Genomic DNA, 15,563 nt, shown 5'->3' with positions numbered 1-15,563 from the left:
GAGCTGAAGCAAAAGTGGGAGGAGGAGCTGCGGGGAGAGATAGAGGAGGGCCTTTGGGCGGACGCGTCGGGTAGGGTCAACGCGACCGCAACATGTGCCAGACTCAGCCTGATCCAATTTAAGGTCGTTTACCGGGCTCACATGACAGTGGCCCGGATGAGCAGATTCTTTGGGGTGGAGGACAGGAGTGCGAAGTGTGCGGGGGGGCCAGCGAACCATGTCCACATGTTCTGGGCATGTCCAAAACTGAGGGGATTTTGGCAGGGGTTTGCCGACGCCATGTCCAAGGTATTAAACCAGAGGTGGCGATTTTCTGGGTGTCGCAGGATCCGGGATTCCAGGAGGTGAAAGAGGCCGACGTTCTGGCCTTTGCTTCCCTGGTAGCCCGGAGGCGGATATTACTCGCATGGAGGGACTCGAAGCCCCCAAAATCGGAGACCTGGCTTTCAGTCATGGCGGTGTTCCTCTGCCTGGAGAAAATTAAGTTCGCCTTGAGAGGGTCTCTGTTAGGGTTCGCCCGGAGGTGGCAACCGTTCGTCGACTTCTTCGCAGAGAATTAATCGTCAGCAGAAGGGGGGAGGTTAGGTTAGCGTAGATTAGGGGGTAAGTAATGGTGGGACCTGTGGGAAAGGGAGGTGGTATTTGCACTATGTTAATATTTTCCTTGTTATGTACATTGTTGATTTTGTTGCTGTTACAATGCCAAAGAAATACCTCAATAAAATGTTTATTAAAAAAAAAGAACCCTATCTAAATTGAGAATTCTGACTTTCTTTTTGGATTAAAGGGTTCATTTTTCAACTATAAATCTCTTGCAGGACTTGCATTTTACTGGTGTTTTGAGATTATGATACATCAAAATTTGCTGACGAAGCATTAGAAATATAATTTGGACATGGGTACAAGGGGAATGATATCCAAATTTACTTTACAAGGATTCTATAGACACTGCATTATTAGAAAACAGAAGAAGCGTCAGAGAATATCTTCAATGAGTTGTTTTAGCTTGGCCACAAATGGTCATCGAGACAGGCCATAATGTTCTTAAACAGGAACTAGATGAGTATTTCAGGGAATAGAAACAAATTCAATAGTAACTTCCCAGATTCAACAGGACGAAGGCTGCCCTGTACAAGAGCGGTGTAAAGTTTGGGATGCTGTACGCAGCCAAACTCTGGTTCACATCACAACCCTGCGGACACGGACAAGTCTGTCCTGGGAAACGGGCTCGAGAAACGGCAGAGGGACAGCATGAAGAGATCATCTCGAAGAGACTTGTTGATTTGCTGTGAAGCAAAATGCTGACCACTTTGCGCGGGACTGCACTGCCTCGTTCTGGGGACGAGGGATGAAAGAGAAGGAAAGAGTGAGGCAGCAGAGCGCAGAGAAGGTGAGGGGAACGGCAGGTAGGGAGTTCAGAGAACGGGCGATGGGAGGACTCACAGCTAACCCAAGGAAGGGGGCCACCACACTAGCGGGGAAGCGTGCAGGAAAGAGGCCGCAGCAAGGGAGGTGGGGACATCACTAACAGAGGGATGACTAGGGGAAGAAACAGATGGAAAGGAGCGGGAGGGGGAGTGGATAGAAAATACCATAAGGAGAAAACAGGAATAAAAAGAGCAAGGGCATCAGGCTGGCTGCAACAGGCCACACATGGCAACTTGGAACAAGATGGCACCCCAAGCAACCACTTTGGAGGGTCCCTGAACAAAAGGGAAACCCCCGGAGTGTAGGGGCTCACCCACATGCCATACACACAGTTGGCGGCCACGTTGGGTGGCCTTTGGACAAAGGGAAATGCCGGAGCGCAGGTGCCCGGCCTCATGGGGAGAACGGTGACCGTGGCCATCTTGGACAGCCCCGTAACAAAGGGGAACCCCGGAGTGCAGGGGCGCGTCCACCAGGTGAGTATGGTTAATCCCGCAGGAGCGGAGAGACAAAGAATCCCCATTAGGATAGTCACTGGAACGTCAGGGGACTCGATGGCCCAATGAAAAGATCCTGACTTCGCCCATCTGAAAAGTTTGAAAGCTGACATAGTCTTCCTCCAAGAGACGCATCTGAGAGAGGACCAGGAAGGGCTGAGTAGGCAGACCTACCACTCCTGCTACGGAACGAGGGCCAGAGGAGGTAACCATTTGTTAAATAAGAGGACAATGTTTATGGCGACAAGGACAGATACGGACTCAGCGGGAGGTTACGTCATGGTCAGCGGTGTCCTAGATCGGGCACCGGTAGTCTTGGTCAAAATGTACACGCCCAACTGGGGCAGCACAAAGTTTATTAAAAAGACCATGGTGGAAATCCCAGACATAGACACTTGCCAAATAATCATGAGGGGGGCGGGGGCGGGGAGGAGCTTCAACTGTGTACAGGACCCACGGACAGACAGGTCAAATCCCAAAACAGGAAAGACCTCCAACATGGCGAAAGAACTCGGCATATTCATGGAACGGATGGGGGCTGTGGACCCATGGCAGTACAGGTACACATTGTATATTCACAGATCGACTTCTTTGTAGTGGGGAAATTGGTGCTTCCAGGGCTAGTAAGAGTGGAATATGGCACGGCTGTAATCTCCAAACATGCTCCGCATTACCTGGATGTGAGGTTGGAGATGGGCCATGCTCAATGCCCCCCATGGAAGTTGGATACAGCCCTCCTCGCCGATAAGGGTTTCTGTGAGAAAATATTACAGGCCATAGATGAGTATATCACTGATAACCGGAATGGGGAGGTCTCACCCTCACGTTCTGCGAGGTGCTTACTGCTGTGATCAGGGGTGAAATTATCGCTTATAAAGCACAGAGAGATAGGGAAGAGGGGTTGGCTAGGCAACAGCTAATCAACATCATACTGGAAGTGGACCAGCGATACTCTGAGGCCCTGACCTTAGAGCACCTGGCGGAGAGGAAAAAGCTACAAATGGACTTTGACCTGCTCACCACGAGGAAAGCAGTGCACCAACCCCGCCAGGCCCAGGGCCCCTGTACAAGCAGAGAGACAACCAGCCATTAAAGCAGTCTGATGGTGGAGCCTTGCCCAAGAGTGGCAGTTTTCAGGGTATCAGAACAACCAAATCTCTTCATGGGGAGGAGGGCCAACGCCCTTGCCTCTGCCTCCTTAATTGCCCGCCGGAGAATCCTGCTCGGCTGGCAGTCAGCAGCACCATCCAAAGCTGCAGGCTGGCTGTCCGATCTATCGAAATGTCTCCAAATGGAGAAAAATAAATTCCCTCTCGGGGGGTTGGAAGAGAGCTTCCCTAGTCTTGTGCCAGGCTTAGCCTGATCCAGTTTAAAGTGGTGCACAGGGCGCATATGACAGGGGCGAGGGTATGTACGTTTTTTGGGGTAGAGAACAGGTGTGTGAGGTGTTTGGGGAGCTCAGCAAATCACGCACATATGTTCTGGGCGTGACCGGCACTTAAGGGGTTTTGGAGGGGCTTCGCAAGGGCTATGTCCAGAGTCTTGGATACTCGGGTAAAACCGAGCTGGGGGATAGCAATATTTGGGGTGTCAGACGAGCCGGGGGTGCAGGTGCCGAAAGAGGCCAGAGTTTTGGCCTTTGCCTCTTTGGTAGCCCGGAGAAGGCTCTTGATAATGTGAAGGGACGCGAAGCCCCCAAGCGTGGAGGCTTAGGTCAATGACATGGCGGGGTTTCTCAGGTTGGAGAAGATGAAGTTTGCCTTGAGAGGGTCTGCGCAGGGGTTCTCCAGGCAGTGGCAACCATTCCTAGACTTTCTCGCGGAACATTAGGTGGAGGTCAATGGCAGCAGCAACCGGGGGGCGGGGGGGGGGTGTTCTTGTTTTGGTTTATGTAAGGGGCGTTTGCCCCATTTTTGTTCTTAGTTTGTTAGATAGTTTAACGGTTAGAGGATTAAGTTGCTTTGTGTGTTGGCGTAATGCCCTTTGTATTTCTCTTTTATATATTTTCTTTCCTTTCTGGAGTGTTTTGTAAAAATGTATTGGAAAAACTTTGAATAAACATATTTTTTTTAAAAAGGAAGAGAGCTTCCACAAAACGTGGGAGCCAATCACCCAGTTATTCCAAGACCGGTTTGTAATCAACAGCCAAAGGAAGGGAGAGGGTAGCCATGGTATAACAATGAGAGAAGGGGCGGGGGGAAAGAGAGAGAGAGGGAATAAAGAGGCATGGAGTCCAACCATGTCCAACAAATAACAAAATACACGGCATCCACGCCAACCTAACAGGAACAGGATAACAGGATATAAGAGCTGATGAAGGAAGACAGCCAGACGGGGAGGGAGGTCAAGACGAAAAGGGGAAGAAAGAAACAGGGGAGTCAACTTGAACCAAATGTCTCCTGGAGAATATAAAACGAGGAGCTGTAACCAATGTAAATAGTGGAAGATGACCGATGTGTATATATTTTTCTTTATTTCTCTTTTGTTTTCAATGTATTTCCACGCTTACCTTTGTTCTGCATATTATGAAAAATCCTCAATAAAAACATTTTTTAAAATAGTAACTTCCGAGAAGCGAACCGGGCAGCACGGTAGCATTGTGGATAGCACATTTGCTTCACAGCTCCAGGGTCCCAGGTTCGATTCCGGCTTGGGTCACTGTCTGTGCGGAGTCTGCACATCCTCCCCGTGTGCGCGTGGGTTTCCTCCGGGTGCTCCGGTTTCCTCCCACAGTCCAAAACTGTGCAGATTAGGTGGATTGGCCATGATAAATTGTCCTTAGTGTCCAAAATTGCCCTTAGTGTTGGGTGGGGTTACTGGGTTATGGGGATAGGGTGGAGGTGTTGACCTTGGGTAGGGTGCTCTTTCCAAGAGCCGGTGCAGACTCGATGGGCCGAATGGCCTCCTTCTGCACTGTGAATTCTATGATGTAATTAATTTAAAGTGAGAAATTGAGGGAGATCTGGGGAACGTTGTCAGAGATTGGCAAGGGAGAGTGGGCCAAACAGCTGTCTCTTGTGATATATGATTCTGTGAATGTAGAAGGATGCAGTACAGTGAAATGGGATAAGAGTAAACGGCTCCATTCAAAGAGCAGTAGCACAGTGACAAGATGTATTGCTGTGATTTCTACAGGTGCCTACACACAAGCGAATGGCACGACAGCACCACCCAGTGGAGCCAGCCTGTGCTGCGGTGCATATTAAAACAAAGGTTTGCGACATAGAAATGACAAACAGTTTATGTGTAGTCTTTTCATTCGAGGCTACCTGACCTTGGATGTCATGCCCACCCAAAATATCAACATGAATTCTCACCTTTTAGATACGGATTCTTGATTTTGGAACTTCAACAGTATTTCAATAGGAAGCAAGGGCAAAGGGATTTTTTTTTTTTTTATATATAAAGTCTATTTATTGGATTTTTCAATTTTAACAAACAATTTGCAACAGGCAAACAAACAAAAGCAGAAATATAGCTGTAGGTGCCGATGTACAACAGGTACAGCACAAAACAATAATCATTACAAATTTGGGAATGAGTAAGGCCGGATGATTCACTGATAAATGGCCTGTCTGCACCCGAACGGGATGCAGGCAACATTATCGACCTACATCTCACCCACAGCTACAAAACAAAATGACAAAAGAAAAAAATACCCTAAGAACCCAGAGTCAAGGGGAAATTGACTATCTCGCACAGCGCAATTTGAACTCTTCTCCAGATCCAGGCCAGAGCAAGCAGCCATCCTCACCGACAAAGACAGAGAGAGGACTGGGCACAACCAAACTCAGCCTAAGGTCTCCCAAAGGAGTAAAAAAACAGCAAGATCAGGAATCCGAACTTCCACAATCCCCTCTCCCATCCCCAGATCAAAGGACAAGACATCAGGACACCAACAGGAGTACAGCCCTCATCCGGGCAGCAGGATACCTCAGGGCCAAGAGCCAAAAGGAATATAAACTGATCCCAATTGGAGGACATGTCTGAATGTCACCAAGGCCCAACACCACCCCAGCCAGTCTGCACAGGCACCAGCACAAAGAGACAAGTAGAAGCAATGCCCTCAAAAACTCTCAAAGTCAGAGGAAAGGTGAAAGGGAGGAACAAGAACTGTCAGAACAGTCCCCTCAGATCCACAAACCTTCTCCTAAGATATTACTGCTAATCGAGAACCAGACAATCAACCGCTGAGTGGGCCCCATCCATCTCCCCAGACGAATAAGGGCACAGCAGTTGGACCCTTCCCCACTACCCTTCATCCTTCCCATTGTGCACTTGCAAACTGAACTATGGCGAGAGGAAAGAAGCAATATTGCGGAGTTGCCACATTAAGCCCCCTGGTGGTCAGTCAGTAAGCAATGACTGTGGTGACTAAGCTGCCAATGAACGTAAAGGTTATAATAAAATGGAGAGAATGATAGATGCCAGCCCTACACTGCAAGTAAAAGGAGTTTCACATATAAAATCAATGTGTTGTCTAAATAAAATCCTTATAGTGGCACTGGAGATATGGCTGAGGGAGCTGTGGAAGCTATCAGGAGAAACATTGCTCACGAGTCAGAACTTTGGTTAACAGGCGTTCGAACGCATCAGCAGTTATTGTAACTGTGCAAACGTTATCCTGGTCCACAAAGCACAGGATATCCTCCCAATCAGTATATCTTTATGTCATCATGTTAAAAATTAGGCAATGTTAAATTCTTTACTCAAAAAAGGGATACCCTCACGTTTTCAACTTGTCTGGGAAAGTATTTGTCAAGTTTGTTTCCACCTATTTAGCAGATGTCCAGACAAAAATAAAAATCGTCATTTTCCTGCTACTCCCACCCCCAGAATCCTTTGATTCAGTGGTGTTCAAGCATCACTTTTTGTTAATTACCCTATCTTGTATGGTAGCTTCTTACAGGAAGATCTCACACAGGCGCGCAAGTACAGGCTCTGCACCGTACTTCTTTTCGCTTTCAATGCACTTCCCAAGGCAGCTTCACAGATGAATCAACAAATGGAACTGATGGTGCCTTAAAGGATTTTGTCTTCTGTACATTTGGATTGTGCGGAGAGCAGCAATACTGATCCCATATTGAAGTCTTGGATAAAGATTCAACACAGACTGATCTAATTGATGATGTGGAGATGCCGGCGTTGGACTGGGGTGAGCACAGTACGAAGTCTTACAGCACCAGGTTAAAGTCCAACAGGTTTGTTTCGATGTCACGAGCTTTCGGAGCGCTGCTCCTTCCTCAGGTAAATGAAGAGGTATGTTCCAGAAACATATATATAGACAAATTCAAAGATGCCAGACAATGCTTGGAATGCGACCATTAGCAGGTGATTAAATCTTTACAGATCCAGAGATGGGGATCCACAGACCCCAAGAGGCCAACAGCGAACCCAAGCAGACTATCAATGAACCGGAACAGCAGACCGAGAGATCTGCGGTGCGGCAACCGAAGAGGAAAGAGTCGAATTGGACCCCTCCGAAAGGCCGCTGCCTTAGACTTGACATGTATGCTCAAGCCGTCAGGAGTCGCGTCAATGCCAGATTCATCAGTCTCATTCACAAGACAGCCCCGAATGTCGCCCAAGCACAACGCAATGCCATCCGCGCTCTCAAGACCAACCGCAGCATCGTCATCAAACTAGCAGACAAAGGAGGGGCCACTGTCGTACTGAACAGAACGGACTACTGCAAAGAAGTATACCGACAACTGAACAACCAAGAACACTACAGACAGTTACCCGCAGATCTGACCAAGGAACACATCCGCCAACTTGACAGACTGATCAAGACCTTGGATCCAGATCTTCAGAGCACCCTACGTGCTCTCACCCCACGTACTCCCCGCATTGGAGATCTCTACTGCCTCCCGAAAATACATAAGGCCAACACACCAGGCCTCCCTATCGTTTCAGGCAATGGGACCTTGTGTGAGAACCTCTCTGGCTACATCGAGGGCATCTTGAAACCCATCGTACAAGGTACGCCCAGCTTCTGTCGCGACACGACGGACTTCCTACAGAAACTCAGCAACCATGGACCAGTTGAACCACACATTCCTCGTCACAGTGGACATCTCGGCACTCTACACCAGCATCCCCCATGACGACGGCATTGCTGCAACAGCCTCAGTACTCAACACCGACAACTGCCAATCTCCAGACGCAATTCTTCAACTCATCCGCTTCATTCTAGATCACAACGTCTTCACCTTCGACAACAAGTTCTTCATCCAGACGCACGGAACAGCCATGGGGACCAAATTCGCACCCCAATATGCCAACATCTTCATGCACAAGTTTGAACAGGACCTACTCACCGCACAGGACCTTCAACTGACGTTATACACCAGATACATCGATGACATTTTTTTCCTTTGGACCCACGAAACGACTACACGATGACATTAATAGGTTCCCTCCAACCATCAGACTCATCATGGACTACTCTCCAAATTCAGTTGCATTCTTGGACACACTCGTCTCCATCAAGGACGATCACCTCAGCACTTCGCTTTACCGCAAACCCACGGATAACCTCACGATGCTCCACTTCTCCAGCTTCCACCCTAAACACATTAAAGAAGCCATCCCCTATGGACAAGCTCTCCGTATACACAGGATCTGCTCAGACGAGGAGGAGCGTAACAGACATCTACAGACGTTGAAAGATGCCCTCGTACAACGGGATATGGCACTTGACTCATCGATCGACAGTTCCAATGCGCCACAGCGAAAAACCGCACCGACCTCCTCAGAAGACAAACATGGGACACAACCGACAGAATACCCTTCGTCGTCCAGTACTTCCCCGGAGTGGAGAAACTACGTCATCTTCTTCACAGCCTTCAACACGTCATTGATGACCATGGACATCTTGCCAAGGTCATCCCCACACCCCCACTACTTGCCTTCAAACAACCGCGCAACCTCAAACAAACCATTGTTTGCAGCAAACTACCCAGTCTTCAGAACAGTGACCACGACACCACACAATGTTGCCATGGCAATCTCTGCAAGACGTGCCAGATCATCGACATGGATACCACTATTACACGTGAGAACACCACCCACCGGGTACGCGGTACATACTCGTGCGACTCGGCCAACGTGGTCTACCTCATACGCTGCAGGAAAGGATGTCCCGAAGCGTGGTACATTGGCGAGACCATGCAGACGCTGCGACAACGAATGAATGGACATCGCGCAACTATCACCAGGCAGGAATGTTCCCTTCCAGTCGGGGAACACTTCAGCAGTCAAGGGCATTCAGCCTCTGATCTCCGGGTAAGCGTTCTCCAAGGCGGCCTTCAGGATGCGCGACAACGCAGAATCGCCGAGCAGAAATTATAGCCAAGTTCCGCACACGAGTGCGGCCTCAACCGGGACCTGGGATTCATGTCGCATTACATTCATCCCCCACCATCTGGCCTGCAAAATCCTACCAACTGTCCTGGCTTGATACAATTCACACCTCTTTAATCTGGGGTTACCCCATCTCTGGATCTGTAAAGATTTAATCACCTGCTAATGGTCGCATTCCAAGCATTGTCTGGCATCTTTGAATTTGTCTATATATATGTTTCTGGAACATACCTCTTCATTCACCTGAGGAAGTAGCGCTCCGAAAGCTAGTGACATCGAAACAAACCTGTTGGACTTTAACCTGGTGTTGTAAGACTTTGTAATGTGATCTAATTGATGACATACCTGTCAACACACAGCTGTTTGAGCTGTTAGGGTAGGGGTAGGCAGAAGACTATTTGAACTGGCAAGTGCTGTTAGCCTCATTAACACCAAACTGCATCTCTGTCACACGCTTGATTAAAGCTGGCCATGGTTCACAGATCAGCTCACCGCTTATTTATAAGTCCTGAGGTTCACAGAAATTCTTACCCGGGTGATTCAGTTTCCTTTCCTCTCTTAACCAAATTCCTTTGATCGAGAATGGAAAGCTTCCCATTTGCTGTACTGAATCATAATCATATATAATTTTACAAATACAAAGAATTCACAGGTTGTCAATGAGTCTCTGGAATGAGTCCCATTTCAGAAAGGCTGCGTTGACAAGAGCTGACACAGTTAACATTGACCGAACAACCCCTTCTCTCCTCCCCTTTCATTTCCACTCTCTCTCCCCCCCCCCCCTTTCAGGTCTGTGTGCAGCAACTCTGCTACCAGGCGAGATGAGAGAGATTTCAATACAGTTCATCAGAGTTAGGCATCACATTTGCAAAAGTTGAGTTTTTTTTATAAAATCGCACCCTCTGCTCTCAATCGATGCTCTCAGTAGCTGAATATATTTAGCGCTGATCACAGAGCCAGTTCTGGAAACAGGGAGGCCACTGCTAGAATTGGGAAACCAGGGACAGACAAAGACGTTCATTGCATCGGGAAAACAGTCTGTGATTTTCTCATCTGTTGAAGCAATAGGAGAATCCATCATCGCTAATTCAAGGAAGAAACTCCACAATAAATTAATTGCTGGAGATGTCTTTAAATATTATGCTTTGATGCTCTGTATACAAAGAAACAAACTAAAAGGGTGCTCGGAGTAACTGTTATTCTAGGCCAGGCCCACGAGCTTTTGATAAGCTTCTACTTACTGGCACTTCAGCTCTTTAATAGTCGTCTAGCTTCACTAGCATGACCCCTGGATATAACCAAGCCTCCAGCCACACCGAGTTACAAATGGCCCCAACAGCTTCTCCTGAACCTTAACTGCAGAACTATCAACCGGCTCCTAGATCTTTTTGCTGCCTGGAACTCGGTATGAGCAGTAACTTATTCCCCCCTGCTTCAGAACACTCTCTCAAAGCAAACGCAGATAACTTGAAACCCTAGAACTTCTTAAGCTCCACCCATCTCCATGACGATGGAGCTTACCCATGCTCGCTGGCTGCTTCTAAATTAAGTGTAGTTTTAACTCCCAAAACAAAACAATGCTCTGGGCTGCATTTTTTTTTGTTGCAAGCAGTGCAGACACCTCAGTTCCAGTCCTCCAGCTACCTAGGCCCGCCTACTGTTTTATGATCTTCATTTTCTAGCTGGTAACCACTTTGCTCAACATGGCCCCAACCCTTTGGTATTCATAACATACCCAAGATAAAAATTCTTACCTTTCCACACAAGTAAACAACATTTGTGTCCCCATCATAGAATGGCAAAAGCACACCATTGCTGGTATCCATTTCATGCAGCGCTATGGGCTCATCCATGCTTTCCTAGAAAAATAATCCAGAAACAGTAACAACTCTGCAAAACGCACAAAATATATACTTGCAAATTGTTGCAAACCCCCTTTGGTTAATCGCAGGCCCCTTGAATACAATTTGTAGGTTTAGGAAGCTGTGAATTGGTTTGTGACTGGATATCAGATGCACCTAGTTTTTTTAAATTTAAAATAGTTCACCTGATGTGGGTATCGCTGGCTAGGCCACCATTTATTGCCCATCCCTAATTGCTCTTGAGCAAGTGGTGGTGAGCTGCGTTCTTGAACCATTGCAGTCCATGCGGTGTACACTCAGTGCTGTTAAGGGAGGGAGTTCCATGATTTTGACCCAGTGACAGTGAAGGAATGGCAATATAGTTCCAGGTCAAAATGATGCTCGGCTCGGAAGGGAACTGGAGATGGTGGTGTTCCCATGTATCTGCTGCCCTTGTCCGTCTTGGCAATGGGGTTGCGGATTTGGACGGTGCTGTTTAAGGGCTGCTGAGGAGTTGCTGCAATGGATCTTTTAGATGGTACACACTGCTGTCACTGTTGGTGGAAAGGGGGAAGTGAACGTTTATGGTGATGGATGAGGTGCCAATTAAGCGGGCTGCTTTGTCTTGGATGCTGTTCAGCTTCTTGAGTGTTGTTGCAGCTGCCCTTATCAAGGCAAGTGGAGAGTATTCCAGCTCACTCCTGACTCGTGGCTTATAGATTGGGGAGTCAGGAAGAGAGATGCTCGTTGCAGAATTCCGAGCATATAACCGGCTCTTCAAGCCACAGTATTTACCTGGCTGCTGCAGTCGAGTTTCTGGTCAACATAATTCCCAGGATGTTGATAATGGGAAATTCAGCGATGGTAATACCACTGAATTTCAAGGGTCAACTGTTACATCCTCTCTTGTTGGAGGTGACCATTGCCTGGCACTTAGTGACAAGTAACATTCATGCCACACTTTAGCCCAAGTCTTGCTGGATATGACAGACTTCTTCAGTACCTGGGGAATTGTTAATGGTGAACATTGTGCAGGTGCCTATAAGTAGTACAGCAACAACAGAATGTAGGAACTGGAGTAGACCATTCAGCCCCTCGAGCCTGCTCTGCCATTCAATTAGATTAATGACTGATCTGTACCTTAACTCCATTTTACCTATCTTAGTTCCAAATCCCTCAACCTAACAAAAATTGCAGTTTTAAACGATCCCAGCCTCAACAATTTGTGTGTGTATGTGTGTGTGTGTGTGTGTGTGTGTGTGTGTGTGTGTGTGTGAGAGAGAGAGAGAGTCAGGCAGAGTTTTAAAGGGAGAGCAATAAATGACAATATGGAAGATGACCCTGTGCGAATGGATGTCCAAAGAGAAGTTTGGAGATGATGAATCTGATGGGGGCTCTGGCTAGAGATAGCACACATAACATGTAGACGTTCACAGAGACACCATCTGAAATACACAGATACCGATAGAAATGGCAGCATAAGGGAGAGCCATCATTTGAGATGCTTACGAACAAACGATGGAGGAGTGGAGTGTCCACTGGCACACAGTGGGTAAGCCCTAGCTTGTCAACTTTAAATTGTGGAAATGCACCCTGAAGACACTGTTCTGTGGTTTTGGGGGGGGGGGGGGGGGGGGGGGGGTGGAAGAGGAAAGAGGAGGGTGCTGGTTAGAACTGTGACATGGAAGGGCAGCATGGTGATGCAGTGATTTGCACTGCTGCCCCACTGCACCGAGGTCCCAGGTTCGATCCCAGCCCTGGGTCACTGTTCGTGTGGAGTTTGCACATTCTCCCCGTGTCTGCGTGGGTCTCAACCCCACAACCCAAAAAGATGTGCAGGGTAGGTGGATTGGCCGTGCTAAAGAGGCTGCTGTGAAGCCACGGGCCTCTTCTGGAAAAGCACTGAGTAAGATATACTGCTGAGCTACAAAGAAGAATATTACAAGTTGTAGGCTAGAGACTTTAAACTACACTGATACTGTGAAAAGGAAGCACTGAAGAACTCATCATCTGAAGCAAGGACTCTTACCTTTGGGTTTAACCCTGACTCTTTTTCACCCTTTCCCTCTGTCTGTCCTGTGTCCATTGGTAGAGTGGGGCAGTTAAGGGGAGCCAGGTATTTGCTCGCCTTTAACTAGTTGCTGTACTGCATAGTCTACATTTGTTTTGGTTATAAATAAACAGTAATTGTGTTGAAACTTACAAACATGGTTGCTTTCCTTCCCAATTCAGGTAACAATGGATTGGCCAAGAATCTTAGCTACTAATAAAATTAACACTTATTCTGATATATTATCATAGATTATCATAGAATTTACAGTGCAGGAGGAGGCCATTCGGCCCATCGAGTCTGCACCGGCTCTTGGAAAGAGCATCCTACCCACGGTCAACACCTCCACCCTAGCCCCATAACCCAGTAACCCCACCCAACACTAAGGGCACTTTTGGACACTAAGGGCAATTTATCATAGCCAATCCACCTAACCTGCAAATCTTTGGACTGTGGGAGGAAACCGGAGCACCCGGAGGAAACCCACGCACACAGGGGGAGGATGTGCAGACTCCGCACAGACAGTGACCCAAGCCGGAATCGAACCTGGGACCCTGGAGCTGTGAAGCAATTGTTCTATCCACAATGCTACCGTGCTGCCCCTAATCAATGACATCACTAGAGTGGATCTAGATGAAAAGTGATTCAATCTTCTTGCTTTGGTTAGGATCATGTTTTACTGAAGAATATTTCAGAATCAGGCATTTTGAAGTAAGTCAACCCACACTTTCAATGTAATTCTGAGCCATAAGCATTCTTCTTAATTTTTCTGCCAGTATCGAACCATTCAAGTTTGTAGTACTACAATTCTACCACCCGAGGTCCCTAGACAACTGTATCCAATTGGAGGGAGCTGTCACACAAACATGAGCACCAACCAAGTATGTAAAACCCTGATTATCCGATTCATGGATTTAGATTGCACATTCTGTTAATGGGGTTGTGTCTTTGAGGGAGATAATGTTCAGCAGTTCTCCACTTGCCAAACAATGCAGCATAATATCTGGCTGCCTGACCTGTGAAGCCCAGTATAATTTTATTCTATTACCAAAGGAAAGTTTCCATCCCAACATTAACTTAAGTAGCATGCAGCAAAATGTAACCAGAAAGTAAATCAGAAAATCTTCTACACAGAGCAACCAAACTCTTCTCTTCACCCCCTACCTCGACTTCAATTGGCGTTTGATGCCCAAACTCACCGGATTCCACAGAGCAAGTTGCCGTTCGCTCATGCGACTGAAGCCAGTGGTGAAGATATTTCCATTCGTCATGAACACCGCTCTCATGGGCCTTGCTCCCTCGTGAGCTTTATCCTTCTCCTGTATTCATTCAGTATTCAGGGAAGGAAGAATATTTAAACCACCTTTTAATTTCAATGAAAAAGAGCAAAGAATTCCTCGCATGCATCATAGATGTTTAAAATTCATATAAAATTCAAATAAGCACACGCATCTGCTTGCGGCCTCTGGGTTCCAAGTTTTATCAATAGGAATGATTTCTCTTGTGGCTATACCTGGCCACTCACCTCACCAAGAGTATTTTTATATCAGTCTGAATGCCCCATTCTCCTCCTCACATTACTACTCAAAATCAAAGCTCATGCTATGTATTAGACTCATTCAAAATTGCAAATTATCATAACCACAAAGCTATGAAGTCCTTGCTTCGTCAGTTTACCATTGATCTTCCAATCTTCAGATATTTAAAACATCCAGCTGACGTTATTTCATGCCGGGCTGGAGGAGGTTACGGAGGCAGGTAATGGTCAGGCCAGAGGTAATGGTTTAAATCGAGGATGAGGATTTTAAAAACTGAGGCACTGCCCAATCGGATCATGTAGGCATGCATGAGGGTTTCAGCAACAGGTGAGCCGAGGTATGGAAGTAAGCGGTGTGGGCAATGATGCAGACACGTGGTTGGAGGTTCACCTCATATTTCTTGCCCTGGTTGATGCACTGCATTAATTAGCCATAAAAGCCTTTATTATTCTCCATTCACTAAGAGTTGTACTTCTTGCTTTAGATGTTTAGTTATTGCTTACATCAGATTCGACTTCTGCCATCTCAAGTAATGCGCCCCATGGGACGTTTACTAATGGGACGAAGAAAGTACTCACAGCAACAATTTCCTCTTTCCGTGGATCGATCACTCGCAGTTTCTTGTCCTTGCATGTCGTGCAAATCAGGCTTCCGTTACGGTTCCAGGAGATGCTATAGATCATATCTGGGTGCATCTCATCAAGTGTTATCATGGCCTCACCTGTTCCCACATTCCAGATGATAAGTATATTGTCACCCCCTAAACAGTAAAAGACACAGATCCAAAGTATTTTTAAAACCTGAACGGTATGTTGCCTTTCATGACCTCGGGATGTCCCAAAGC

General features: G+C 47.1%; 1 protein-coding gene across 2 annotated transcripts in view; it reads right to left on the bottom strand.

Moving 5' to 3' along the window:
• Positions 1–15,563, bottom strand: part of coro1cb (coronin, actin binding protein, 1Cb) — a 323,977-nt gene that overhangs the window by 24,639 nt on the left and 283,775 nt on the right. For both annotated transcript variants that reach the window (XM_072482289.1, XM_072482370.1), the window contains exons 5-7: positions 15,298–15,479; positions 14,381–14,500; positions 11,045–11,149 (exon numbers count right to left, since the gene is read on the bottom strand). In XM_072482289.1, coding sequence (XP_072338390.1) covers positions 11,045–11,149; positions 14,381–14,500; positions 15,298–15,479 — 407 coding nt within the window. The remainder of the gene's footprint in view (positions 1–11,044; positions 11,150–14,380; positions 14,501–15,297; positions 15,480–15,563) is intronic.

Source organism: Scyliorhinus torazame, chromosome 1 (genome assembly GCF_047496885.1).
Source record: "Scyliorhinus torazame isolate Kashiwa2021f chromosome 1, sScyTor2.1, whole genome shotgun sequence".
NCBI classification, from domain to species: Eukaryota; Metazoa; Chordata; class Chondrichthyes; order Carcharhiniformes; family Scyliorhinidae; genus Scyliorhinus; species Scyliorhinus torazame.
Note: the sequence above shows the minus strand (reverse complement) of the source record. Positions and strands in the feature narration are given on the sequence as shown.